Raw genomic sequence first — 27292 nt, forward strand, 5'->3', positions numbered from 1 at the left:
AGAAGCTAAGGGCTGCAGGAAGGTCTGAGTCAGCAGCTGCCTGGCCGGGAAGGAAGAGTTTCCTTGGGACCAGGCACCAATCAGCGGGGGTGGTTGGACAAGAAGATGAAACACCCCAACTTCAGGAAGCCAGAGGGATCCGGGCAGGCCCAGCTCTCTACCTGGCACTTCCCCGAGCCCGGGCACAGAAGCGCCATACCTGTAACTGGTGGGTGACGAACAGAACCGTCTTGGTCTTGAGGTGCTTCTGGATAGCACTGTTGAAGATGTGGTTGCCCACGTGGGCGTCTAAGGCACTAAGGGGGTCGTCCAGGATGTAGATGTCCCGGTCGCTGTACAGGGCCCGGGCAAGGCTAATTCTCTGGCGTTGCCCTCCGCTCAGGTTGGCACCGCGCTCGCCGATCTGTGAGGCCCAGAAAGCACAGAGAGACCTCCAGTTCAAGTCCGGAGTCCTGCTCAGGGGTCACCCCACTGTCCTCTGGACCCAAACCAGCTCCTGTTCATCAACTGCCCACCTGCTACCCTGGTCACTAGGGACCTCCAGCTCCCTCACTGGAACTAGGGGGGGGGGGTCATCCAGAGAGCTCCCTTGTCCACCAGCATCTGGTCCCTCTTGAGCCTCCATCCAGCCTTGCCATTTCCCACTAGGGTCCCCAATCCACTCCCATTTCTCACAGGCAGAATCACTTTTGTGTTTGTTTTTTGGGCCACAGCTGGCAATGCTCAGGGGTTCCTCCTACCTCTGCACTCAGGAATTACTCCTGGCGGTGCTCAGGAGACCGTATGGGAAGCCGGGGATTAAACCCCGGTCAGCCGTGTGCAAGGCAAACACCCTACCCGCTGTACTATCACTCTGGCCCCAGAAAAATCTTTCTAACATACAAAGCTTAGCTCCAAGGGGTTCAAATGTATGCCATGCATGTGCTAGACCTCAAGTCTGAGCTCTGGTCCCCCCAACCCCCCAGCACTGTACCACTGGGCTCAAGCATTTGGCCCCCTCCTCCAACAACACCTCCCCACCCCCCCGCGCCAACAAAAGACAAAGCTGGCTGTGGCCACTGATTGCTTCAATGTCTATTTCAGTGTTCACCGCAGTGTTATTTATAACAACAAACAAGGGCCGGGAGAGAGCTGCAAGGGTCAGTGTGCCCCATTTGCAAGAGAGGGCCAGGTTTTTCCACACCAGTTCCCAAAGCATCCGTGGGGAACAGCCTCAGATCACTGATGGGTCAGGTCCCAAACTAACCAAGAAAACAGGGGACGAAGGAAGAGCACAGCAGGAACGGTGCTGGCCCTGCACCCTGACACCCTATAGAGTCCCCTTGGCCCCAACAGGAGTGATCCCTGAGCACAGAGCCAGGAGTAAGCCATGAGCACAGCTGGGTGTGGGCCCCAAACCAAATTTAAGCAAAATAGGGAAACTAAAGACAGGTGACTGGATAAAGATGCAGCCCATTCAGAAAATACCATTCAGCTGAAAACCAAGATGGCACTTTACCATTCTCAGCAAACACAAACTTGAGGGAATTTTTGTGCAGTTGAAGAAGTCAAAAGGAGAAAGACCAGTATTGGGACACTTTCACCCACATAGGCAATCAAGGGGTATAAAACTATGGGGTCAAGTTAAGCCAAAGGAAGTCAGAAGAATGATAAATACTGCTGTCAAAGTCTAAGGGTTTACTTTCTTTGGACTCTATATTCCCTGGCTTTGTTTCTTTACAAGCCAAGCGTGAGTGAACTCATACGGTAATTATCTGCGTTCTGCTTCAATGTGTCTGGGGTGAGGCCTGAAATTTTGCCTTTCCAGTCAGTCCAAAGTGCAGCTGGCACTGTTCACGTGCTGCCAGTCATCAGCCATGATCTGAGAGAACTTCTCAGGTCAGTTAGAGCAGTCGGGCGGGAACACCAGCCCAGCGGCCTGCGTCCACAGGAGCCAGGAGTCAGCACTGTTTTGGGTGCCAGAACCAGGCAAGGAAGACAGACAGATGGACTGGAGCTCAGGCCTCTGTCCTGATACAGCAGGGTTCTCTACAGATTGAGTTTTTCTCTGTCTTCTTTTACCCTCCCAGGCCACAGTTGGCAATGCACGGAGGCTACTCCTTGCTCTGCACTCAGGGTTTGTTCCTGGCAGTGCTCGGGGACCATGCAGTGCTGGAGGTCAACGCTGGTCTCCTGCCTGCACAGCAAGTGCTCAGTCCTCTGAGTGGTCCTGGCAGACTGGATCTGGGTACGAGCTGGCAGAATGAAGAAGTTCAACGTGCATATATTTGGCCTGTTTGTTTGTTTGGTCATCTGGGAGGCTACACCCGGTACTGCTCGGGGTTTACTCCTGCTCTGCGATTATGAATCACTCCTGGTGGCTAAGATAGGGGGACCACATGGGATGGCAGGGATCAAACTCAAGGGATGGAACTCAGGTGGGCCACATGCAAGCCAAGCACTCTCCCTGCTGTTCTAGTGCTCTGGCTCCATAGACCTGCGGTTTTAACTACACATGTGCAGAGCACATGAACTGTGAGCCGACATTGCTGTCTCAGAGCCACGTGACAGGGTCAGGATATTGGCTCACCGAGTCGGAGCGAATGCCGGCATGGAAAATCAGACCCCAACAAAATCAAATCCACAAGACACAAAAGGGGTTCCAGCCCGGCCCTGCCCCCCATCTCCCGGCACCCTCTTTGCTAAGCCCGGGGTTCCCCGGAGAAGCCCGCACCTCAGTCAGGTCACTGTGGGGCAGGATGGCCAGGTCAGGCCTCAGGCAGCAGCTGTTGAGCACGGAGTTGTACCTGGGAACACCAAGAACACAGTTCAGGGCCTGCGGGAGCAGAAAGCCTGTGGCTGGGCCTGGCCTGGGCCGGGGAAGAAGGCGGGTGGGAAGCCAAACCGATTCCTTGCCTCTCCTCGTCGTACTCCTTCCCGAACAGGATGTTGTCCCTCAGGGTGGCGTTGAGGATCCAGGCCTGCTGGGCCACGTAGGCGAAGGTCCCGTTGACAGCAATGCTGCCCTCCAGGAGCGTCATCTGGGGAGACAGACACCGTGCAGGGGCGGGCCACCCCCGCCCAGTGCCGCACACGCAACCCCCCCCAGAGCCGCGCGGAAAGCCCCGAAACCCTCCCGGGATGTTTTCTGGATCCCAATCCGGATCCCAGCCCCCCACACACCTTTACTCCAGAGAGAGCGACCAAGGTCAAGAAAACCAACCTGCCCTTCACTTATTCGTGACAGGGCAGGGGCTGGCCCAGCGCATGAACAACAAATGCTTGTGTCGGCAGCCCACGCAGCCCTTCATCCCGAACTACAAACCATTTTATTTTTTTTTAATTTAATCACTCTGAGATACAGTTACAAAGTTGCTCATGATTGGGTTTCAAACATACAATGTCTCAACACCACTCCCTTACTTAACCAGTGTACATTTCCCCCACCAATCAATGTCCCCAGTTCCTGCCACCAGCTTCCCCAATAAAGGCACCTCTCCCCTCCCCGCCCCCACACTTCCCTCCCCACTCCCCTCCTTTTTGGGGCATTGTGCTTTGCAATACAGATGCTGAACACTTATCATGTATATTCCTTTCAGCACTCACTCTCTGTCCAGAACAATCATTTCCAGCTATCATAGCCAGAGTGGCCCCTTCTTTATCCTAACTGCCCTCCCCCTGCCCCTCCCAAATTTGTGGCAAGTTTTCAACTGTCAACCTGTCCTTCTGAACCTTGTTACAAAACCATTTTAATTAAAGGAAAGACAAGGGGCAAGGTCCTCCGGATTTCCCTGGGGAGGATGTTGCCAGGATTTTGAGCTACTTCCTCCCTCAAAATGAGGGCGGGCCAACTCGCTGACAGAATTAATCTGTACAGCTGGCTAGACCCAGCTGCTTCTGTGTAATGAGAACCAAAGGGGGGAAAAAAATTGCAGCTGGACATGAACCAGAACAAGGGACATGGGACCGGAGAGACAGTATGGAGAGCAAGGAGCTTGTCTTGCAAGCAATGACCCTGGTTCAATCCCCGGCATCACACGCTCCCCTGAGCACTGCCCAGGAATGATCCCTGTACCCAGAGGCAGGAATAAGCCCTGAGCAACCAGGTGCTGCCCCCCAAATTCCCGCCCTCCCCAAAGAGAGGGGTGAGGGGGCATGATGAGTTCTGAGCTGTGTTTTTGTCACAGTGACTGATGTGGAGGGATCTATCTCTTCTATACTCTGTTCTCTGGGGAACTGTGTCTGGAAGAGTGAGCCCCTGCATCTGGGTTAGGGCGACTGTAGCTTGGGACACAGTTTCGTGAACCAGCCTGGGCCTGATGCCCAGCCAAGCTTGTCTTCTCCAGCACTGGGCCACAAAGGCCCAGGGACCCGCAAATGGGAGGCCCCGAGGGGTGTCCCGTGGGAACCCAGCTCTGCTGAGCTGAACTCTAGAGCTGAACTCCCAGATGGGAGCTTCCCAGCCTCGTCTGCCTGTCACCAAGGGCCAAAGGACTAACCAGGCCAAAGGACTAACTCAGAGCAAATGCTCGAGAGTCTGCAGCCTCACTGCTGCCGCGTACCAGGCTGCCTGGCAGCTCCTCCAACGTGGCCCGCTTCTGTCTCCCCCGCCTCCCCTCACTGTCCCTCAGATCTGGCTGCTCATGATAGGAGGAATTTTTCTTTTTTTGGGCGGGTGGGGTGAGCGTGGGGGTAGGGATGGGGGGTTGGGGCCACACCCAACAGCGTTCAGGTCTTACTCCGGGTGGTGCTCAGGGGACCACAGGGGATGCCAGGGATGAAACCGGAGCTAACCGCGAGCAAGGCAAGTGCCCTCCCCACTGTACTATCGCTCCAGACCCACTTCCTCACTCATCTTTGGTCTTTTTGTTTGCTTATTTATTTTTAAACAAAGACACGTGCTGGGTCCTGCCGTTGAAGGGTCTCCAAGAGCCAAGCGGGAGGTGGGCCGCCAGCCCAGAGGGCCTGAAGACACCTTCCCTGTCCTCGGCCCCAGCCCCAATGCAGACAGCGACAGCGACCAAGCTCCAGAGAGCACTGGAGAGAGGGGACAGGTGTGGGCACTTGCCTTGCATGCACCTGACCCCGATCTCCTTTCCTGCACCACCAGCGGCTACTCAGCATTGCGAGGAGAGACCCCTGAGCACAGAGCCAGGGTGCAGCCCCAAAGCACATCAGAATGCGGCCCCCCAAAACCTAAAGCAGGTGAAAGCACCATGGTAAGAGGCATCCTTGCCTCCGCCACTTCTGTTCTGCCCACTTAGTCGGCTCTAAAACCAAGGAAAAGAGAGCTCACCTGAGCTGGAAGATTCTTGGCCTTGCTTGTTCCAGAAGGGAGGGAGGTAGGGAAAGGAGGCAGGGAGGGAGGGAGGAAGGGAGGGAGGGCGGGCAGAAGGTCCTGTGCAAGGCAGCCTCAGCTGTCTGTACCCTCTCGTGTCTGGAAGGCCACATTGCCACTAGCCTGTCTCCCTAAGTGTGTGTACTTCCTTTTCTTCTTCAACCTGAGGTAGAAAGTGAAGTAGGGCTGCCAGGAGGCCACTGCAGCAGGACAGGGCTCCTTCGTCAGTACTTCACTCTCCACGAGTGTGCGTGTGTCTGCACACCTGTCTCTCTGTGTGTGTCTCCATGGAGATATGTCTATGTGTGCTTATCTGTGTGTCTGTGTTTGTGTGACTGTATGTGTCTGTGTGTGTTTGTGTGTGACTGTGCGTATGTTATGTGTGTCTGTTAGTCTGTGCGTGTCTGAGTTCGTGTGTCTGTCTCTGTGTGTGTGTGTGTCTGTGTATATGACTATGTGTATCTGTATCGGTATGTATGTGAGTCTCTATGTGTATAACTGTGTCTCTGTGTGTGTGTGAGTCTGTGTGTGTCTGTCTCTGTGTGTGTGTCTGTGTGTGTCTGCCTGTGTGTGTGAGTCTGTGTGTGTCTGTCTCTTGTGTGTGCTGCAATGGAGATCCCAGGTGTCCACATGGTTCTGAGAAGGACTTCGGAGGGTGTGTGCTGGGGGTGGGGAGCTGAGGCAGGACACAGACCCAGGCTGAAATCTGCTTCCACATGCTCCTGATTCGCTCCAGGAAATAAATTCACTTTGTCTTCCGGAGAGTTTTTCTGAGCAAAAGAGCAGAAGCCAGACAGAGCAGCTGACACTGACAGGGACGGTCACCAACGCTTACCTGGCCCAAGATGGCGGAGATGAGGGAGGTCTTGCCGCTCCCTACGCTGCCACAGATGCCAACCAGCTTCCCCTGGACAGAGCAGAGAGGAAGGTCAGGGCTGGCACAGCCATGGGCCTGAGGGCTCTGGGAGTTCGAATACCACATTAGCCCACCAACACGGGAACTGCCGACCAGGTGACCTCAGGAGCACTTCCCTCTGTCTGCTCCCTGTCAGCCACCTATTCTGGAGGAGTCTATGGGGATGCTGAGGCAACGGCCTTTCAGAAACCTGAAGTATGGCACACACAGGTGACTACCCACACCGTCCTCTGAGAACGGGCTCGTGGCTCCTTTCTGTGCTGGTCACTCAGTTTGGGGATTATTTCAACTGCTGTTTTGGGGAGAGAGGGCACGATGCTTGAAACCTATTTCAATGAGGTTTAGAAAATACTTTGAACAGAAAATATGTGCTCAGTTGCTTTGTCTTTTTAAATTACAAAATGTTTCTGAGAATCTGGGGAATATTTTGTACCATCAATCCCACACAGACGACAAATACCAAGCCTGCAGCTCAGGCAACATAATGAGTTCTTCAAGGAGAGTGTTAACAGGTTTCAAAAAGCAGATGGTTTTTATTTTATTTTACTTCGGTTTTAGGGACATAACCAGCAGTACTCAGGACTTACTCCTGACTCTGTGTTCAGGGATCATTCCTGATGGGACTTGGGGGTGGGGGCTGAGGGGGGGGGGGGTCATATGGGATGCCAGGGCTTGAAGCCAGGTCGGCTGTGTGCAATGCCAAATGTCTTCCCCGCTGTGCTATTGCTCTGGCCCCAACAAATGGTTTTCATTTTGCTATTGTTGTTGTTTTCTTTTTGGGTCACACCTGGCGATGCTCAGGGGTTACTCCTAGCTCATGCACTCAGGAATTACTCCTGGCGGTGCTCGGGGGAACATATGGGATGCTGGGAATCGAACCTGGCTTGGCCGCATGCAAGGCAAACGCCCTACCTGCTGTGCTATCGCTCCAGCCCTGGTTTTCATTTTTTAATGAATTAATATATATATATATTTTTTGCATCTCACCCAGCGATGCCAGAATCACTCCTGGTTTCGTGCTCAGGAATTACTCCTGGCCGTGCTCGGGGGACCCTACGGGATGCCGGCTTGAACCTGGGCCGGCTGTGTGCAGGACAAATGCCCTGCCCGCTATACTTGGCTCCAGACCCAGCTACGCTTTAGTTCCGAGTCACGTCCAGCCACAGAGGAACACAGCTGCCGGGGACAGACCAAGTGCAGGTGGCTGGTTGGGGGCAGGGGCAGAGGGGTTACCTCTTCGACTTCCAGGTCGATGCCATACAGCGTCCTTTGCAGGCGGAGGCTCCCGGGGGGCGCGTGCTTGCCCCCTTCCTCCTCGGGGCTGGGCCGCTCGTCGATGTCCAGCAGGAGGTGGCCCTTCTGCTCCGCCAGCACCTCCTGGTGGCCCGTGTGCTGCAGCTGCCGCCCCTTGTCTCTCTTGCCCCGGGCCGCCCTCTTGTCTTTTTTCATTTTGGGGGTCAGCTTGGGCGAGTTCTGGATACTGGCGTGGGGGGAGTCCCAGGCCAGGGTGGCATTTGTCATCTCTATCTTGACGTGAGGGCTGGCTGGCTTTTTCTTTATCATGTGAACCTCTTCCATTAGAAACAAACTCTGATAGGAGTCGTGAGAGAGGTGCAAAGATGAGACACTGCATCAAGACCAGGGACACAAGCCTAGGGCGCACACGCACGGAGCAAAACACACCGGGCTAGACAGTGGAAGGCAGCTGAAGGGCAAAAGGGAGCTCATTAGTGCGGCCCAGCCTCAGGGGGTCATGGGAAGGTGTGGACCCTCTCACTCGGGGCAGGAACAGGGGCCTGGCGTCTGGCTCAACACCCTACACAGCCTCAACTGCCTCGATCTTTTTCCCTGGCCTGACCCAAGCTGTCTTCCGTTCGGGAGTTGCTGAGTCATGCCTAGGAGTTGCTGAGTTACACTAAAAAGTTGCTGAGTCACACTTAAAGATGCTGAGTCATGCTCAGGAGTTGCTAAGTCACACTTAAAAGTCGCTGAGTCATGCCTAGGAATTGCTGAGTCATGGGGGAAAAAGTAGCGGAAAAGTCCAAAGGATATCTGGTCATCTGGTCTCTTACACAGGCCCCCATTACTGTTCCCTATAGAACCCCAAACCCTGTCTGGGCACTGCTTTCCTTCACCCCTTGCTTGCCACAAGCAAGGCTAGGGGCAGAGGCTGAATCTGTGTCTTCCAACTTCTGCTGCAAAGCTTGTGAGGATTCCAGCGGCTAAAGGCTTGGTCGGTCATGGAAGGGCGGGGACTTCCACACAGTGTCAGGCTTGGGAGAGAGACAGACTGTTCCCACTTCTTCTCGGGGGTCCCCCTGAGTTAGGTTGGCCCTCCCGTTGATCGTCGATTTGCTCGAGCGGGCCCAGTAACGTCTCCATTGGAGACTTTGTTGTTACTGTGTCTGGCATATCGAATACTCTCGGTAGCTTGCCGGGCTCTCCGAGAGGGGCGGAGGAATCGAACTCGGGTCGGCCATGTTGGCCGCTTGTAAGGCGAACGCCCTACCGCTGTGCTATCGCTCCAGCCCCTGAGTTAGGTTAGGGAAAGGAATTTCCGAAAGGTGGTCGGAAAAACTAAGCCCGATAAATCACGTCCACAATTTACATGGGGTGCGAAAACATGAAGCCAGCAGCCACTACAGGCTACCATGCTTGGGATTCCCAGGGGGAGAAAGATACCTTGATATCAGTAAGAAATAAACAGAGACCTGGAGACACTGTGTGGGGTTAAGTAAGGTGCTTGTAGCTGACCCCAGTTTGCTCCTCAGCACCCCATGGCTCCCTGAGCATCACGGGGCTCCCAGGTTAGCTACAAAGGGCCAGAGCAGCACCACATTCTTACACTTTCGCAGAGAACTGCTGCCCCAGTTGTCTGAGAATGGCTGGAAAGAGCCCCCAGGTCTCCTGTGCCTTCCTTGGGAGAAGCTCCCCACCAACACTCTCCTCCTCCAAGAGCCAGTTAACACATGAGGAAGTCATTAGCAAGAGTGAACATTTGGGCTCAGGGCTCTGCTCAGTGATGAGAGCACTCAGGTGTGCAGACGGCCCACCACAGAGCAGCCCCCTCTCCTTTCGCTTCTCGGGGGGCTCTTAGGGGACCCCTCAGTCACTCTCATACCTAGTCTTCCTACGAGTGTCATTGTTTATTGTTTTTGTGAATTTTTTTTTTTAAGCTTTAGGGCCACAGTTGGTGGTGCTCAGGAGGTCATTCAGGGTACCAGCAATCAAACCTGGCTCATCCACGTGTAAGGGAAGCACCCTACCCACTGTGCTATTGCTCTGGTCCCACCATTAAACATTTTTTTTTCTTTTTGGGTCACACCCAGCGATGCACAGGGGTTACTGCTGGTTCAGGCACTCAGGAATTACTCCTGGTGGTGCTCAGGGGACCACATGGGATGCTGGGAATCGAACCTAGGTTGGCCACATGCAAGGAAAACACCCTAGCCGCTGTGCTATCATTCCAGTTCCCACTAACATTAAGTTTTTAATTTAGATTATCTTCACTTGCTCGGCTCTGGTTTCATCCCTGCTTTCTACTAACAGCTGTTGGCTGCCATGTTCTGCATTTTCCTGGGAGGCTCAGGGAAGAATAAAACCCGTGCCATCCTCTGAGGAGCTTTGCCGCCATACAGAACTCCTGTTCTGTCACTCTCCTCCAGTTTCTTCAGGCCTCAGTGAACTCCCGTCATGAAACTCTGGCACGACAAACCCAGGGTGGAAAGGGTGCTGTCCCTCCACCTGTTCCCCCTTGGCAGCTCTGTGGCCACCATCCGCCACAGTGACAAGACACACAGGGCCTCAAGGGATGGGGGTGGAGTCGGCCTTTCCTCCCCGTCTGAACAAGACCCCGAGTCGCCACCCATGAATGGCCTGTCTGGCTCCTGATCAAGCTGCTTAACAGCCATGATCCCAGAGACTCAGAAACAAATCTCGGAACCCAGTGGCTTTTGGCAGAAATGCGTCTGGACCCCGCAGTAGGTTACTGTTGCTGGGCTACCCCAAGGGGGAAAGGGTGCTGTCCCTCTGCCTGCTCCCCCTAGGCGGCTCAGTCGCTGCCATCCTTCAGAGGCCATTGGACAGTCAGGTTTGGGCCCTCAGTGATGAGACATGCAGGGCGTCACAGGATGGGGGTCGAGCCGGCCCTTTCCTCCCCATCCTATCAAGACCCCAAGTCGCTGCCCATGAACGGCCTTTTTGGCTCCTGATCAAGCTGCTTAACGGCCATGATCCAAGAGACTCAGGAACAAATCTTGGAACCCAGCAGGTTTTGGCAGATATCCCTCCAGATTTAATTGTTAAAATTTCGGAATTTCAAAATTGCGCGGCCACTACTGCAGCCATGCAACATCATATGTTATTCATAACCAGCAATAGAAAACAAATTGTCTACTGTTGCCTTTTCAGCAGATCTGAGTGTTGTAATAAAATCCCAAATAATAATGGTGGGTCTGGTGTCAAAATATTGAATGTAATCAAAATAGAGAGAGAGTAATGTGGAAATCATCTGCCCCACAGGTAGGGGGAGGGTGTGGGATGGGGATATACTGGGGTTTTGGGGGGTGGAGAATGGGCACTGGTGAAGGGACGGGTGTTTCATTGTATGACCGAGACTTAAACCCGAAAGCTTTGTAACTGCTTTCACAGTGATACAATAAATAAAATTATAAAAAATAGGGGAAAAAAAGTAAGGTGGAGTTCATGCCCAATTCTATCAGCTAATCAGCAGCTGAATAAATAGCAGTACTCCTACATAATTAAAAAGAAAAGAAAAAAAGAAAGAAACTCTGGCCCAGCCACCTTCCCTCCACTCAGGGCCCTGCCGTCCCTCATCCCTCCCAGGAGGGTGTCCGCTTTGGGTACCCTCTGGCCAGACTGCAGAATTAAGAGAACACCCTGTCACCGCCCAATGTCCCTAAAGGCACTGACTAATGAAACAAGACCCCACTCTCTCTGACTGGAAGAACCAAGCAGAACACGGGTCTTTGAAAGTCTGGGGGTGGGGCGGGGAGCAAGGTAGGTTCTGCCTGGACAACTCAAAAACTTCCTGAAGAGAAGGAGCTATTCCATGGAAAGTCACCTACTGGCATCAAATCCTCCTGAGCAAGCAAAGGGCGCCCAGTCCCTGAGGGAAAACAAGTTCTGAATGACAAACTCCCATTCCTTCATCCAAAAGGCCGCCACATTCACGTGCCAGGGAGGAAGGCTGGCGACGTGTGGTGGCGCCAGTGTTTGTTTGCCTCCGTGACTAAGCCGTGGTTCAGTAGAAAGACAAAGCAGCTCTGCTTTGAGTCTTCCCAGGGCTCTCCTCTGGACCCAATAGTTTTCAAAGTGTAAGCACAGTATATCTCCTCAGTATCTGAGATGGTGATTTAACTCCTCCAACCCCTCGCCTTCCCGCCTGGTCTCAGTGCCACCCTTGCGGGCCAGAAGCGCCAGCAGGGAGTAATGGGGAGTCCAGCCCACACCAGGGCTGCTCCTGTGGACGCTTTTCCAAGGGATGAACCACCTTCAAACACCAATCTCTCCTATCTAATGCATTTATACGGGTCCAAGGGTGCAGTCAAGACTGATAGACTATGCACCTGCAAGAAGAATGCCTGATGCATCTCGGTCTAGTTTGGCAGGAGCTGGTTTTAGGAATCCTTCAAGCTCACTGCAAGGTCTACCCCCAGAGGGACACACACAGGGTGGGGAAAAGAAAGTATTCAACAGGGTCCAGCACGTGGATCAATTACAGTGACAGGGTGTCTCAGCATGGGATGGGGGACCCTCAGCCTCACACATGCAAGGCATGAATTTTCCCTCTGAGCTGCGTCCCCGGTGGCAATGAATTTGGTAATGGCAGATGGCAGGAAAGAGGTGGAAGGACAGTCATCAACGGTTCTGATCTTGTAGGTCTAATCACTTCTAGGGGGCAGTGAGGCAAAGCTCTAAAGCTATGTCAGACCCAGGCTAAAGGGACACACTGTGGAGAAGCTGGAATGCTGGGAACACAAAAGCATGGAATTCAAACTCCTCTCTTCATCCCTTTCTTCCTTCCTTCCGCTTCCGGTTGGGCCACAGCCAACAATGCTCAGGGGTTCTTATGGGATGCTGGGGCTCAAACCTGGGTCGGCCACGAGCGAGGCAAACGCCTTACCCGCTATACTATCACTCTGGCTCCTCTCCTGACTCTTTCTTACCAGCTCACCAGAGGTGAGCAGAGGGCCAAGCCAAAGCTCTGGCCTCGTGTGGCCTCCTGGAATAAAGGCAATGGCGACTTTGGCTAGGGACACCTTCCTGGTCTGGGAGTGGGGCCACTTACCTTAAACCTATCAACAGCAACTGATGCTTCCGAGAGGGATTTCACTGAGAACGGTGTGACTTTCAGAGCGAAAGTCATGGAATTGAAAACAGTCACCACTGTGAAGGCCTGTAGAACAGAAACAGACAGAAAAAAGAGCTGATTGAGAAGGTGTCAGGGAAAGATGGCAGAGCCCACGTTAGCCCTTGGTACGCTGCTCTAATTCTCTCTTATGTAATGGGCTTTTGTGTTAGATTTAACTTGAAAAAAAAGAGGATGCAGTTTTTATTTTTTAAAGTTTAGAAACTGTGGGGCGGGAGTGATAAAACAGTGGGTAGGAAACGTGCCTTGATGTAGTCGACCTGGGTTTCATTTCTGGCATCCCATGTGGACCCTGAACCCACCAGCAGTGATTCCTGAGTGCAGAGCCAGGAGTAAGTCCTGAGCATAGCTCAATATGAATACCCCTGCCCCCACCACACACACACACACACACACACACACACACACACACACACCGCCACAAAAAAAGGTTAAAAAACCCAGTCCACTAGTGATTCTCAAGTTTGAAAGCAAATGATTCAAAATCATATTAAACATATATTAAAACAGCTATTTGGTTGTGGTCAATGAGTTTTCTCTAAAAGATATTGTTGAGTTTAACCCTGCTTGCAGTCAAGGACAGCTGTTAAGTCTCTGTGATGAAAATAGGTCTCAATTTGATCAGGCTCACTGAAAATTGCCTACTGGATCCAATGCTGCAAAGGGGCAATTGTACAGTGGCTAGGGTACTTTCCCTGCACCTGGCTAACTGAGGTTCAATCCCTGGCATCCCATAAGGTTTCCCATGCACTACCAGGGCTAATTCCTGAGTGCGGAGCCAGAAGTAACCCTTGAACATTGTTGGGTATGATCTAAAACCAAATCAAAAGAAAAGCTGCAAAGAAAAGAAAGTTTATTGAGATTTAAGACAGGCAGGAGGACCAGGGGTGGGGGTGGGGGAGAGATGGGGGGGGGAGAGAGAGAGAGAGAGAGAGAGAGAGAGAGAGAGAATGAACCACAGAACCAAACCACTGCTGTACTGCTGTATGACGAAGGATACTGCTTTTCTCTTAGTTGTCCCTCTGAGTGAGGGATACCCTGGCACCTCCAGACAGGATATTGAGGGAAGTGTCTGTCATTTCCCTGGTCTACAGAGGGGCTCTGGGAATATTTAATTAAGCCCTTCAGAAGCTGCAGGCTCTGCTAATGGCTCGGGGGCTTTGGGTTCTTGACACTTTCTCTGCCTACAAGGAATTATTTCCATTTTCTGGCTGAGGAAGAGAGTTGGCCAGAAAGAACTGTAAACAATATCACTGACTCTGACAGAGGAGTAATCTGCAGAATGCAGGAACATTTTTGTTATTGTTGTGTGTTTTGGGGGCCCCGCCTGGCCGGGTTCAGGTCTTACTCCAGGTTCTATGCTCAGGGATCACTCATGGCAGGACTTAGGGGACCATATGGGGGTGCCAGGAACAGAACTCAGGATGGCCCCCAGGCGAGACAAGCACCCCACCTGATGTCCTTTCTCTCCAGTGGCAGGCAGAGTGAGGGGGGTTTTAAGATGGTTTAGAATGGGGCTTCCTGACAACAAACAAAGGGAACACTAAGAACCTCTTTCACTAACACTGATTTGAAATTGACGATTGCTAATTGTGCAAACTAAACTGATGAAATAATCACTAGATAAATACAATTCTGCCTACATGCCAAAGAAATGGAGTCTGATGAGTTCCCATCAACATCCTGTAGCCGATCACGTGGGTATGAGTCAGGTACTTTTATCTACTTCATTTGTTTGGGGGCCACGCCTAGCCGTGCTCAGGGGTCAGTTCTGGTGGACTCAGAGGTCAGATGAGGTATGGAGGGTCAAACCCAGTTTTGTGGCATTCAAGGCAAAGCGCCAGACCCACTGCACTCTCTCTCCAGCCCCAGATCCTTTTCCCACAAAGATAGTTTTGCTGTACGTGTTTTAAAACAAGACTTTCAGTGAGAAGTCTCCGAAGTTTCAAAGAACAATGTGTATTTCAGCATTCAACTCAACACTGAGCTAACTAAAAACCATTTGAGTTTATGCATTAAGGTTAAAATTTTTCCATTTTTTGACTTCATTTCACGTACAAGGGGGAAAAAAATGGGGATGATGTGAATTATCAGTGGGACCTGCAAATCCAGTTCCCAGAGGCCCAGAGCATCTGCCGGCCGATCTTACTACCAGGCTCCTCACCTGTGCTGCCGTCAGGTCAAAGCCCAGGTTCATGTGCACGGAGAAGGTCACCACACTGGCGATCACCATGACGATGGGCGCCACGCCCACGGTGATGCTCTGGAAGTAGCCAGCCTTCTCCAGGATGCGCCGCTCCTCCTCGCGGATCTCTGTGACACACAGTGAGAGAGCCAAAACGTCAGAGGAAACCACAGCACACTGTTCTCCCGTCACCCAAGATTCAGTAGGTCTGCTGTGACACAACAGTTTTACTAAGGCACTTTCTGGGGTTGGAGAGATAGTAACGCACTTGCTTTGCACATGGTCAGCCAACCTGGGTTCAATCCCCACCATCTCATATGGTCCCCCAACCCACCAGGAGTAATTCCTGAATGCAGAGCCAGGAGTGCCCTGAGTACTGGCAGGTGTAGCCCAAAAAACAAAAACAAAACTAAGGGAGTGATTGAGAGGGATACTGAGATTATTGGTGGTGAATGGGCACTGGTGGAGGGATGAGTACTCGATCATTATATGACTGAAACTCAAGCATGAAAGTTTGTAAGTCTGTAACTGTACCTCACAGTGATTCACTAATTAAAAAATTAAAGAAAAAAACACACTAAAAAGATCCTTTCTGGGGTGCTGAGCGTGTTGCTTTGTTTCTGTTTTTATTTGGGGGGAGGGGTGGGGGGGTCACACCCCCGTGCTCAGAGCTTACTCCTGGCTCTGTACTCAGGAATCACTCCTGGAGGGGCGAAGGGCCCACATGGGGTGCCGGGGTAAACCCTGGGTCAGCCGCGTGCCAGGCAAGCCGCCCGCCTGTTGTACTGTTTCTCCAGCCCCAAGTTTGTTGCTGTTGAGCCTCCTGAGCACTTTGCACATCTTATAAACAAGCGCTTTTGTGTTGCTACTGTTTTTGCTTTGTTTTGGAGCCATGCTTGGAGCTACTTAGGGAGTGACTCTCAGCTCTGTGCTTCTGAGCTGTTCCTGGCAGTGCTCAGGGGGACCAGTTTTTGAGGGATTAAAAATCTGGCTGCCCTAGCCAGTATCACTCCAGCCTAGAAATTAACCCTTTATGAGATGTGAAAATAGTTGGTCCCTATTTGTTCTTTCGTTTTCTCTAGGTTCTCTCACCATGCAAAAACTTTTTTTTGTTTTTTTTTTGCTTCTCGGAGAGCCCGGCAAGCTACCGAGAGTATTCGATATGCCAGACACAGTAACAACAAAGTCTCCAATGGAGATGTTACTGGGCCCGCTCGAGCAAATCGACGATCAACGGGAGGGCCTTTACCTTTACCTTTGCTTTTTGGATCACACCTGGCGATACTAGGGGTTACTCCTGGCTCATGCACTTAGAAATCACTCCTGGCGGTGCTCAGGGGACCATATGGGATGCTGGGAATCGAACCTAGGTTGGCCACATGCAAGGCAAATGCCCTACCCGTTGTGCTATCGCTCCAGTCCCCCATAAACATTTTAAACGCAGTCCCATTTATGTCTGCTTCTGATATTCTTGCTCATGGAATCGACTCATCACGAAGGAGGGAGACAAGAGTAGGTGACTAGATAAAGAAGCTATGGTACATCTATGCAATGGAGTACTATGCAGCTGTTAGGAAAATGAAGTGATGAAATCTGCTTATAAATTGATGGACATGGAGAGTATCATGCTGAGTGAAATGAATCAGAGGAGAGGGACAGATACAGAATGACTGCACCCATTTGTGGTATAAAAACAAAATAGGATAAGACTAATATCCAAGGCCAGGTCAATGGTTGGAAGTTGCCATGGGTGTGGCGGGGTGTGGGGGAAGGGCAGAGGGCAGTTAGGATAGAGAAGGGACCAGTATGACAATAATGGAAATAATTGTAACAATAATGGACATGAAACCACAGCCATGAACATCACCAGGTGTGGCCCCCAAATAAAAATTTAAAATCGGGGTTAAGGAAATAGCTCAGAGGGCTGAGCACACGTTTTACACGAAGGAGGTCTGAGTTCAATCCCAGCTGAGTTCTACCGGGAGCAATCCAAGCCACAGAAATGGAGGTGTTCCCCAAACACCCAAACCATACACAAATAAATAAAAACAGAACCATCTTAAACTAAGAAGGTTCTGTACCTAGTGACCAGGATACAAAAACAGCCTATGGAATGGGAAAAGATATTCACCCAATACCCTTCTGATAAGGGGCTAATATCAAGGATATAAAAGGCACTGGTTGAACTCTACAAGAAAAAAACATCAATCCCATCAGAAAATGGGGTGATGAACAGAAACTTTCTCAAAGAAGAAATTCGAATGGACAAAAGGCACGTGAAAAAATGCTCTTCATCACTAAAAATCAGGGAGTTGCAGATCAAAACAACAATGAGATATCATCTAACATTACAAAGACTGGCACACATTCAAAAGAACATAAGCAACCAGTGTTGGCATGGATGTGGGGAGAAAGGGACGCTCTTTCACTGTTGGTGAGAATGCCGAATGGTCCAGCCTTTTGGGAAAACAATATGGACGTTTCTCAAAAAACTAGAAAATTGATCTCCCATTTGACCCAGCAATACCACTTCTGGGAATATACCCTGGGGGCCAAAAAACACACAGCAGAAACTCCATCCGCACTTCTTTGTTCATTGCAGGACTATTCACCATAGCCAGAATCTGGAAACAATCTGAGTGTCCAAAAACAGATAAATGAATAAAGAAACTATGGCACATGGAATACCATGCAGCTGTCAGGAAAAATTAAGTCATGAAATTTTAATGGATATAAATGGATGGACATGGAGAGGATCGTGTTGAATGAAATGAGTCAGAGCACAGCCTGAGCACAGCCAGGTGTAGCCAAAAACAAACAAACAAAAAAGCACACATAAATGCTAGCACTACTGTAGCCAGGTTGCTTCAACAATAAAAAAGAAAAAGATGGGCCTGAGCGTAGGACAGAGGGTAGGGCATTTGCCTTGCACGCTGCCAACGACCTGGGTTCGATCCCCAGCATCCCATATGGTCCCCTGAGCGACACCAGGAGTAATTCCTGAGTGCAGAGCCAGGATAATCCCTGAGCATTGCCTGGTGTGATCCCCTCTCAAAATAAAAGCAATAAATAAATACATTATTTTTAAAGTGAAAAAATAAAAAGACCCTTTAATATCTATGATGCCCAAACCAGGTATCTGTAATGACCAGTGAGAATGGTTCTATGGCAGCCTGAGGTCTGAACTGGACGAAGCCACGGAAATGAATCAGTAAGGAAGGCAGTTATTCATAATGTGATCAGTACAAGGATTATTTTCTGCTTTGGTCTGATTCTTTTACGCAGATTTTGTTATGTTAATAGGGAATGAATACATTCACTGAATTCCTAATTGGCATTTGTGTTTGGGTCCCTGGATGCTATTTATCTCTTGCCTAGATAATCATAGGAATGACACCAACGGTAAAGGAAAATTAAAAGGGAACTAGGACTTCCTAGAGTGCCCACTAAATGTAGATGCCAGGAGAGAGATCTTTACACGCAAAGCAGGAAGGATGAGTCTAAGACTGAAATATGGTTTTTGTAGTCAGAATGGTCTTTGGGTCTGCAATACTGACAAACTTGTTAACAGCAGTCCAAGTGATCAAAAGACCTTGGAGTAGGATGTAAGACAATAAAGGGGTGTGATGTTTTCTCATTCTTTTTTTTTGTTTCGTTTTGTTTTGTTGGGGTCACACCTGGCAACGCACAGGTGTTACTCCTGGCTTTGCACTCAGGAATTACTCCTGGTGGTGCTCAGGGGATGATATGGGATGCTGAGAATCGAGCCTGGGTCGGCCACGCGCAAGGCAAACACCCTATCCGCTGTACTATCGCTCCAGACCCTCACTCTTAAACATAAAAATGATTCTCCAACTGGCTATAGTATGATTCTAAAAATATTGGCACTGCCCAAGACATCAGAAACTCTCTTGAGAGCTAACTCATGACACATTAAAATAAAAAAAAAAAACTCACAAACTAGGGGTCAAGAAAGGAAGCAGAGCACGGCAAAGGCTGGCAAGCTACCCGTGATGTATTCGATATGCCAAAAACAGTAACAAAAAGTCTCTAAGTTTGTTGTGAGACGTTACTGGTGCCCGCTCAAGCAAATTGATGAACAACGGGAGGACAGTGCTACAGTGCTACTGAAATGTCACTGTGTCTTCTGTTTTCACTTGCTCTATTATTTTTGTATGTGGTGGATTTGAGGCCACACAAAATGTGTTTGGGAGACCATGTGGGACCAGAGATCGAACACAGGCCTCCTGCATGCAAAGCACAGGCTCTGTCCATTGAGTTCTTTCTTCAACCCTGTCTTCTTTTTTAAACACCAAAGTATCTTTGAACACATCCTTCTCAAATATCGGCTCTTTTTTTTTTTTTTTGGCTTTTAGGTCACACCCAGCAGGGCTCAGGGCTTATTCCTGGCTCTGAATCCAAGGGTCACTCCTGGCGGGGGTTGGGGGACCATATGGGATTCTAGGAATTGAACTCAGGTTGTCTGCGTGTAAAGCCAGCACCCTTTCTGAAGTGCTGTCACTCTAATCCCCTCAAATGTCACCTTTAAGGTCTTATAGCACCAACTTTTGTGGCAACCCGTCTGAAGACTCAGCCTACTTCTTATCCCTCCAAGATGTCTAGTGCATTGACAAGTTTATGTCTGCACTGAATCTATGAGTTAGAATTGGACCAGGTACTGAGAACACAGGGATTTCATGTTCATCAGTTATTCAAAATAACAAAATAAACAGAACTTTTTCTCTCTTGGGATGAGTGACAGAGTGAGGGTCCAGGGCCAGCTGCCCTGATTTCCAGTCCAGGGTACACCCGCCCCCTCGCCCCATCCTCGGGACTCCAGGTCTACCAGTTTCCAGACAGGTGCACCCGGGACAAAGGGGGCATGTGGCACTCTCAGCAGGGACTCAGTAAGAGAGCACGTACTTTCCACATGCGAGGCCCTGAACCCGTGTACCCCCACCAGCAACACTGGGTGCTGCCGCCCTCAAACAACAATAAAGAAAGAAACTCACTCTGCACCATTTGAGAAAACGCTTTGACCCAGGCGTACATTTTAATAAATTTAATGTAGGTGACAATTTCGCTCATCTTTTGGACACGCTCATCGGTGGTGGCCACACACTTCCTCCTGAAGTATGCAGTGACCCGAGAGGCGAACATCTGAAAGCAAGCACAAAGACATCGGGGATGAACGTTCGTTCAGATTGAACAGTGGCCCATGCTTTCGGGGAAATACACCTGATTAACACAGTTATAAATAAAACGAACAACAGGTCAGGGATGAAGTAGCAGAGCACTTCCTTATGTGAGGGCCTGGGTTTGGTCACCAGCACCTCCAAAATAAAGTTAAAAAAAAAATTCAAACATAAAGTGGGACTTTTTCTTCAATTTCTTTTTTGGGAATACTTTTGTTTTGGGGACACACCTGGCTATGTTCAGTGGTAACTCCTGGCTCTGCACTTAGAAATTATTCCTAACAGTGCTTGGGGACCGACGGGATGCCAGGGATTAAACCCAGGACATTCAGTGCAAAGCAAATACTCTACACCCACTGTATTATCATTCTGGGCCCCTTTTCAAAGAACTCTTTAAAAAACTTTTTTTCATCGATTGAGATTCTGTGATGTACAATACTGTCGGTGATGGTTTCTCTTGCATGTAATTCTTAAGAATTACATGCAACCCCAAAGAAGTCTCAAACAATAAATATCTAGGAGCTGGGGTGATAATACGGCAAGTAGGGCACTTGCCTTGCATGGGGCCCACCTGGTTCGATCCCCGGCAACCCAGATTGGTCCCTGAGTTCTCCAGGAGTGACCCCTGAATACAGAGCCAGGAGTAAGGCCTGAGCATTGCCAGTTGTAGCCCCAAAACTAATCAGCTAGATAAAATGAAAAGTCTACCAAATTGAAACAAAAAACTTAATTCCCATCTCTTCACAAAAGTTAAGACAAATACATATTTGTTCTCAGTATAAGCACAAACAGTGAGTTATATGTAGGGGTGTGGGGGAGTTCTTTCAGCATCAACTCGAGACGGAGTGACCCCCAAACTCTGGGGTTTCTTGGGGACAAGCTTCGCCTCCAGCCTTCTTCACTTCACCTTGGGTCTCTCAATTTCATTAGGAGCTGCTGCCTTGATTCACGCGATACCTCAGGTCCTCTCAAGCCAAGGTCCTGCCCAATGGACTGAGCACTATCTAGTTCCTGCTAGACTTTTCCAAACCAGAAACCTATTTTGAACTGGCAGTTTCCAGTTAGATATGTGATTCTCAGGGAGGTCTACTCCCTGGGCCAGCGCCACTCACCCAGCTAAGGAGGGGTTTCCAACACACAGCAAGGAGGCTCACTCACCATGGCAGGATAAAAGAGGATAAAAACAGCTGATCCCAGGAAGCCGGTGGGTCCCAGAATAATCACATTATACACCATGCCCAAGATGGCGACTACGGGTCCCCCAGCCAGTAAGCTGCCAACCGCGGCTGCCTCGAACATCCTCTGTCCGTCGTTGGAGCAAAGGTTGATGAGCTGCGAGACACGATGGGCAGGAAAAAGATGAAGGACCAAGCGAGGCTCCCCTGGAGAGGAACAGGCTGGGAGCCATCTCTCGGCCCTTGGAGCAAACCCCCAACTCACCTCCCCCACTGACTTCTCCTTGATGTTCTTTAGTTTCAGGATCTTCTTAAATGCCATGGTGAGGATGGCCCCCCGTAAGCGGACACCGGTTCGGTAGTTCAAGGCCCAGGTGAGGGCGAGCGACCAGGAACGCACAGTCTCAGTGAGGAACAGGCCCAGGACCAGCAGGAGGCTGTACTTGAGGTTAGAGTCCGCCACCTGGGCATACTCCAGGAGGCGTTTCACCACGAAGGCCTACAGGGAGAAACACACACCCCCGTGGGCATTGTCACTGTACCCACACGCCACACCACAGCTTTATGTTAAGTTAGAAAGAGCAGGCAGCACGCCTCGGGGCCAACGCAGAGGCAGAACCAAATATCTTCTCGCAGGACCAAGTCATCCCGACATCCTGCTGAGGTCCCTTACTCAGGCCATGGCTCAGGAGTAAGTCTACCTGCAAACATACTTCCTCGAGTGCACCACCCCAAACCAGGGCTCTCTCTAACGTAACATAAGCCTGTCCACGAGTGGAAGTCCATTCTGAACACACTTATTATCATTATTTGTCTTTTAGAAACGCAAACAAGTCAATGCTGGACTTTACGCCAGTACCTCTAAGCATGGATACGTCTCTTTACATGAAACAAACATGTTGTTTTGTTTTTTTTTTTTTTGGTGGGGGGGGCGGCTATCGTATCAAACGTGCTTATTTGATAAAAAGGAACAGTGTACCTACAGTTGTACTGGGGAAGGGTGAGAAGTGCATTTGCAAAACATTCCTGAAAACAAACATCAGCAGTTTTAATAGTACAGAAGACAGCAAACAAAGCAGTCTACGGAGAAGCCGGAGACCCTCCCGCGGGCCCTCCCCTCCTCCCCGCGCCCTCCCAAAGACAAAAACGTGTTACCTCAGGTAGTGTATGTCTAACACCACCTGCTGGGGAGGGAGGCAGCCAGCCCCCAAGAACCACCGAGTGCCACCTCCAGCTCTGAGGTCCTGTAACGCCGGAGCACACACTCATACAAGGCACACTCAGCAACAGGATGAAATACCAGGAAGTGGGAGGCAATGTACTTTTTATTGAAAATGAAAGGGGAAAAAAAAAGGTACCATCTTCAAAGAGCATCTCACAGAGACCGTACAACAGGAGGTTGCATTGTGGTAACATTGACATGAGAACATACAGAGTCCAGTTATACAGGCCGGCCAGCTAAGGCGGTCAGCCGGCCTCCGCCTGGCGTTGGAACCACACACAGTGCAAATACAGAACAGAACCCGTATCTGTTTCCAAAGTCCGGAGCGGTAGGGCAAGCTGACAGCGTTTAATCAGTTAGGGTTCCTGAGGCTTCCGTGAGTTTAGCACGGAGGAGGTTCTCCAGGAATAAAGACTTTGCTGCTAAGGAAAGAGAATTAAAACAAAAACAAAACCCAACCAACGAAAACCTCTCCGAGAGGTAACTGCTTAGTATTGCAGACGCGACTCTGGTCGGCTAGGCTGTGAGGAATGACCTCTCTCTCTCTCCCGAGTCAGAAAACAAACAAATCTAGGCCTCAAGGTCAAACGGTGGTGGCGTCCTTCAGAGTCTTTTCAAGTCTTTGCCGCTAAAACAGAACTTGCCGAAAAAGAGACAAAACAAACCACAACAGAAGCAAGCCAAACCAATCCCCCACCCAGAAGCAAGGGGGAAAAAGAGTAAATTAAACCAGAAACCCATCGACCCATCTAGCCCCGATCCTTACAGCAAAGGGCACAGGAGCTGGAGTCCAGCTCTGAGTAACACACCAAAGCCAGACACCATTGTCCCAAGGCAGCTAACGTGGAATTCCAGAGCCCAGACTCTCCCTAGGTGCCTTGGTATCTCTCTCCCTACTCTCTCTTTTATTTTTTAGTCTGAGAGGAAATGATTACCAGGTGTCCACTAGATCCTAAGAGATCCCCACCCGTCAGACTTATGTCAAGTCTCCGCCAACCACCCAATCTATTAAAGAAGAGGGTTCAAGATTCCAAGGGTCAGCGACTCTCATCTGTCTCTGCCCTCGGAAGTTGGGACTGTCATCAATGGTTTGGATCACTACTGCACACAGGTGGGTCAGTGCTTCACTAGCCAGAAGTGGCCTCTTTTCCAATACTGCCCTCCAAAACGTGGCACTGGGCCACTGGCATGTCAGGATGATCAGAATGCCCTTTTCCTCTCATGAAGCAACTCAGTTAAGATGGTGGAGCGTTTCCTCACACGCCTCTCACACCCGTGGATCAGAATCCAAAGGCAGACATAAGAGGGCAGCAGACAGCATCTTGGGTTCTTTCTTTCCCGGCCCTGTACAAGGACCAGTTTCCAGCACTGGGCAAGCACTGGAGACTTCCCAGGGAGGAGGGGCGAACTTTCAACGAGGGACTTGTGGGGAGGAGGGAGAGGAAATAGCAGATTAAAAGAATTTCCAACATCTAGGTTTTGTTTTCCTATTTTTTAAAAAAATTACACTCCAAACTACTTTGTATGGGATAAAAATATAGGTTAAAAAAGTGACCCAAGTATCAACTGGATTTAAATAAACTGGGAGAAAAACTGGACTGTGTCAGCATTGCTGTCTGGCTGTGGAAAGCATTCCCAGGGAAGAAACATTACCTTACCTGAACTCTTGGCGAGAGATTCTGCCCAGCTTGACTCTCTCATTCTGACCGCAGAATACAGCCATCCTGAAAATTCTAAAGAACAGCTTCTGTGACTGGTTCTACTACAGAGACTTCCCCCCACATCCAGAACCTGACAGCACCAGGCACGCTGCAGCTGGAGAGAGGATGGAAGGGTAGGGAACTTACCTCTCCTACAGACTTTTCTCTGTCCTTGACCCCCGCCCTCCAGCCCTCCTAGCGGAAGGAAACCTCCACCGAGGGACTGACCACCTTCGCTTTGACAGACCTGCAGAGCACATACTGACTCCTTAACCCCAGTCCTATGTCAGGCCTGGTCTTTCCCCAAGGTTTTAATCCTGGAAGACCACAGATCACCTGGGTAAGCTGAGCAGGTGGGCAAGTCATTTTGGGTCAGGATTGTACTCCCCTCCCCCCCCAGAGATTCTAGGAATGTGTGGACACTAAGGGAAATCTCAGAAGATGTGAACAGAGCTCAAGGTCCACCAGCATCACAGGAACCTTGGATCAACTTGATGCATCTATGGTCCAGCCACACACACATGTACACATGCGCGTGCGCACACACACATGCATGTGCACCAGTGCACACACATGTGCATGCACACACACGCACACACACGCACACACACACACACACTTATAGCATGCTTCGTGTATGCTACATCTGGCTACCAAGGTTCAGTGAGGCCTGAGGAGAGAGTTGAAAATGGAATGCCGTATCTACAGCTGGTTCTTCCAGATAATTATCTCAGAACGGACCTCACGGACTTGAAAGTGAAAAACTTTTGAATTCTAAAAAGGTGTGCAAATGTCACAAATCCCCAACTGCTCCCTGAAAGGCCTGGAATCCACAGACAGCAGGACACGCCCACAGCCGACCTCACAACCTACAGAAGTCGTCACGTTCCAATTAAAAGAGGGAACTGGTTGGGATGGGAAGGACACTGAGAGAAGTTTGTGTAGCTGATGACTTTCGATTTTCCCTTTATCAACAGAGAGACTGGAAGGAGCTGTCTGCTTTTCCACGTGTGTTCCAGAATGGAATCTCATGGAAATGACGCGGGATTTTAGGTCCTCCCCTACAAAAGGGCCAGGAGAAGACCCGGGCTGCTCTCTTCGTATCAAAGGAAGGGTTTGAGCTTCTCTCGCATCTAGAAGGGTGTACGAGGGATTAGCATTCCAGCATACACTATGTTATAAGGGGAATTAAGGAAAACAGGTGGATACCTACGAGGGATCTCCGGCTGCACGTGCTCGGGCAGTATTTCTTCCCACGTGAAATATTAAAGCTCCCCAGCCTACGGGGGGTGGAGGGGCAGTCGAAAAAGGTCCTGCCGAGTCAAAGGGAATCAAGGAAGTCTGCACACAGCAAGGCAGTTGGATGAAATCTATGGGAAGTCGGGCAGCCCCCAGTCCTGAAGTGAGACAATGACAGAAGCTCTTCTTGGGAAAAGCTGCGCCTACGAAAATGTTTGTTGTTTTGGACACTAACAGCATTGAGTCACCTGATCCCTCTTACTCAGAACTTATACAAAGGTGAGTTAGTTGGTCAATCAACAGAGAAACTTAATACCAGGAAAAGGAGTACTCTCTGCTTCAGGAAAGAGATCAGAATGTTTCGTAAAGGCATCAGTTATGAAAACAGAACAAACAGAAAAGCAATTATCAACAACAAATTCCAGAAAACTGTAAAAATCCATTGGGCCTCCTTCCATGCATCTTAAGACACGTACTTACCCAGACCGTGCCCATCTGGCTTACCCACACCCGGAAAACGCACAACAGAGGCAGCATGACTGTTCGGGTGCCTCAGGTGGGTAGAGAACAGACTTAATCGAAGTCGCACGTGCAAGGCAGCTCGGCAGGGGGAGACACAGGTATCCAGCAAACAGTGCGGCTGTCCTGCAGCCAGCCTCCCCCCCCCCCCGGCGGCCACCACCCGGTCACTAGACACCAAAGCTTTCCCCGAGCTCCAGGGAAGACTCTGCACCCTGCACCAGAGCCCTGGCTTCTTGGGGGCTCCGTGGCCCCAGCTCCATGCAAAATCTGCCACTGGGCACCAGTGCCTGCCCAGCACTTGCTCCACAGACCCCGGCCACACGCTGCGCGCTCTCACCCACCCATGGCACCGTGAGACGCATCTACCCCATCCAAGACGGTCAACCCAGGTCCACGCACAGCCCGGAAGCCCAGAAGCCCAGCGCGCACCTGCGGCAGAGCCAGAACCATTCCAGGACACCACCCCCTGCCTGAGGGCAAAGCCAGCTGGTGTCATTTCTTCCTTCCCCCACGGCCAGCCAGCTTCTGGCCAGCGACCTCCATTTATGCCGAACTCCAGGGCTCCCTCTCCAGGCCCAGAGGCACGGCCAGGGCCGTCACCAGTCTCCAGGGGGGTGCACCCCCTGCAACAGGACCAGAGTGTCAGCGCTGGTCACGGCCAGGCCCTTGGCGACCGTCCGCAGGAAGCTGAAAACTTACTGGTCCACTGAAGCCCGCCAGCTGTGTGATCATCAGGCACATGATGGACAGGATGAGCCTGGTACGGCAGAAGGTCCACACGACCCTTCGCAGGGAGGCGCCATCCGGCCCGGCTCTGTTCAGCTCCTCTTGCCACAGTCTCTCTAGTCTTAACAAGGGCACAGTCTCCGTCACACACCAAGCCTGGGGCATGCGGCCACTCCACCTCCCCTCCTGCCGTCACGCCTGGCTCCAGGTTGGCACACCATGCACACGGCTCTTCTCTAAAGAGACGCGTGCCACGGGGCAGGGAGGCAGAGAGACAGACAGCGGGCAAGGCGCTGGCTCTGCTGACCCCAATTCGATCCCCAGCACCCCATAAGGTCCCCCCGTACTGAGTCCCACCAGGAGTGATCCCTGAGCACACAGTCAGGAGCAAGCTCTGAGCACTGCCAGATGTGACTCGATCCCCTCCACCTTCTCCCAAAAGAGTCCATCAACATTTTAAAGATAAATAAATAAATACAAGTAGGCACCACATCATCACCTTCTGGGAAAAAATCTCCCTTCTCAGACAACTACGTATTCACCCCGTGTCAAAGGAGCCTCTCGGGATACAGAGCCTGAGGAGAAGCATGGTCTTTCCTTCCACCTAGAAAACTCAGCCCCCAATAGCATCTGTCTGGGGAGAAGAACTTCCTCCCCTCCCAAGGAGGCCCCAACCCCTCCTGAAGGCTCCTGTGGTAACAAAA

At 50.8% G+C, this 27292-nt stretch overlaps 1 protein-coding gene across 1 annotated transcript in view; it reads right to left on the reverse strand.

Moving 5' to 3' along the window:
• Nucleotides 1–27292, reverse strand: part of ABCC5 (ATP binding cassette subfamily C member 5) — a 95163-nt gene that overhangs the window by 38319 nt on the left and 29552 nt on the right. The window contains exons 4-14 of the mRNA XM_056121956.1: nt 26562–26709; nt 21445–21678; nt 21163–21336; nt 19822–19969; nt 14789–14937; nt 12544–12651; nt 7467–7823; nt 6153–6224; nt 2896–3020; nt 2714–2786; nt 200–403 (exon numbers count right to left, since the gene is read on the reverse strand). Coding sequence (XP_055977931.1) covers nt 200–403; nt 2714–2786; nt 2896–3020; nt 6153–6224; nt 7467–7823; nt 12544–12651; nt 14789–14937; nt 19822–19969; nt 21163–21336; nt 21445–21678; nt 26562–26709 — 1792 coding nt within the window. The remainder of the gene's footprint in view (nt 1–199; nt 404–2713; nt 2787–2895; nt 3021–6152; nt 6225–7466; nt 7824–12543; nt 12652–14788; nt 14938–19821; nt 19970–21162; nt 21337–21444; nt 21679–26561; nt 26710–27292) is intronic.

The sequence above is a fragment of the Sorex fumeus genome, unplaced genomic scaffold (genome assembly GCF_029834395.1).
Source record: "Sorex fumeus unplaced genomic scaffold, SorFum_2.1 ptg000044l, whole genome shotgun sequence".
NCBI lineage: Eukaryota > Metazoa > Chordata > Mammalia > Eulipotyphla > Soricidae > Sorex > Sorex fumeus.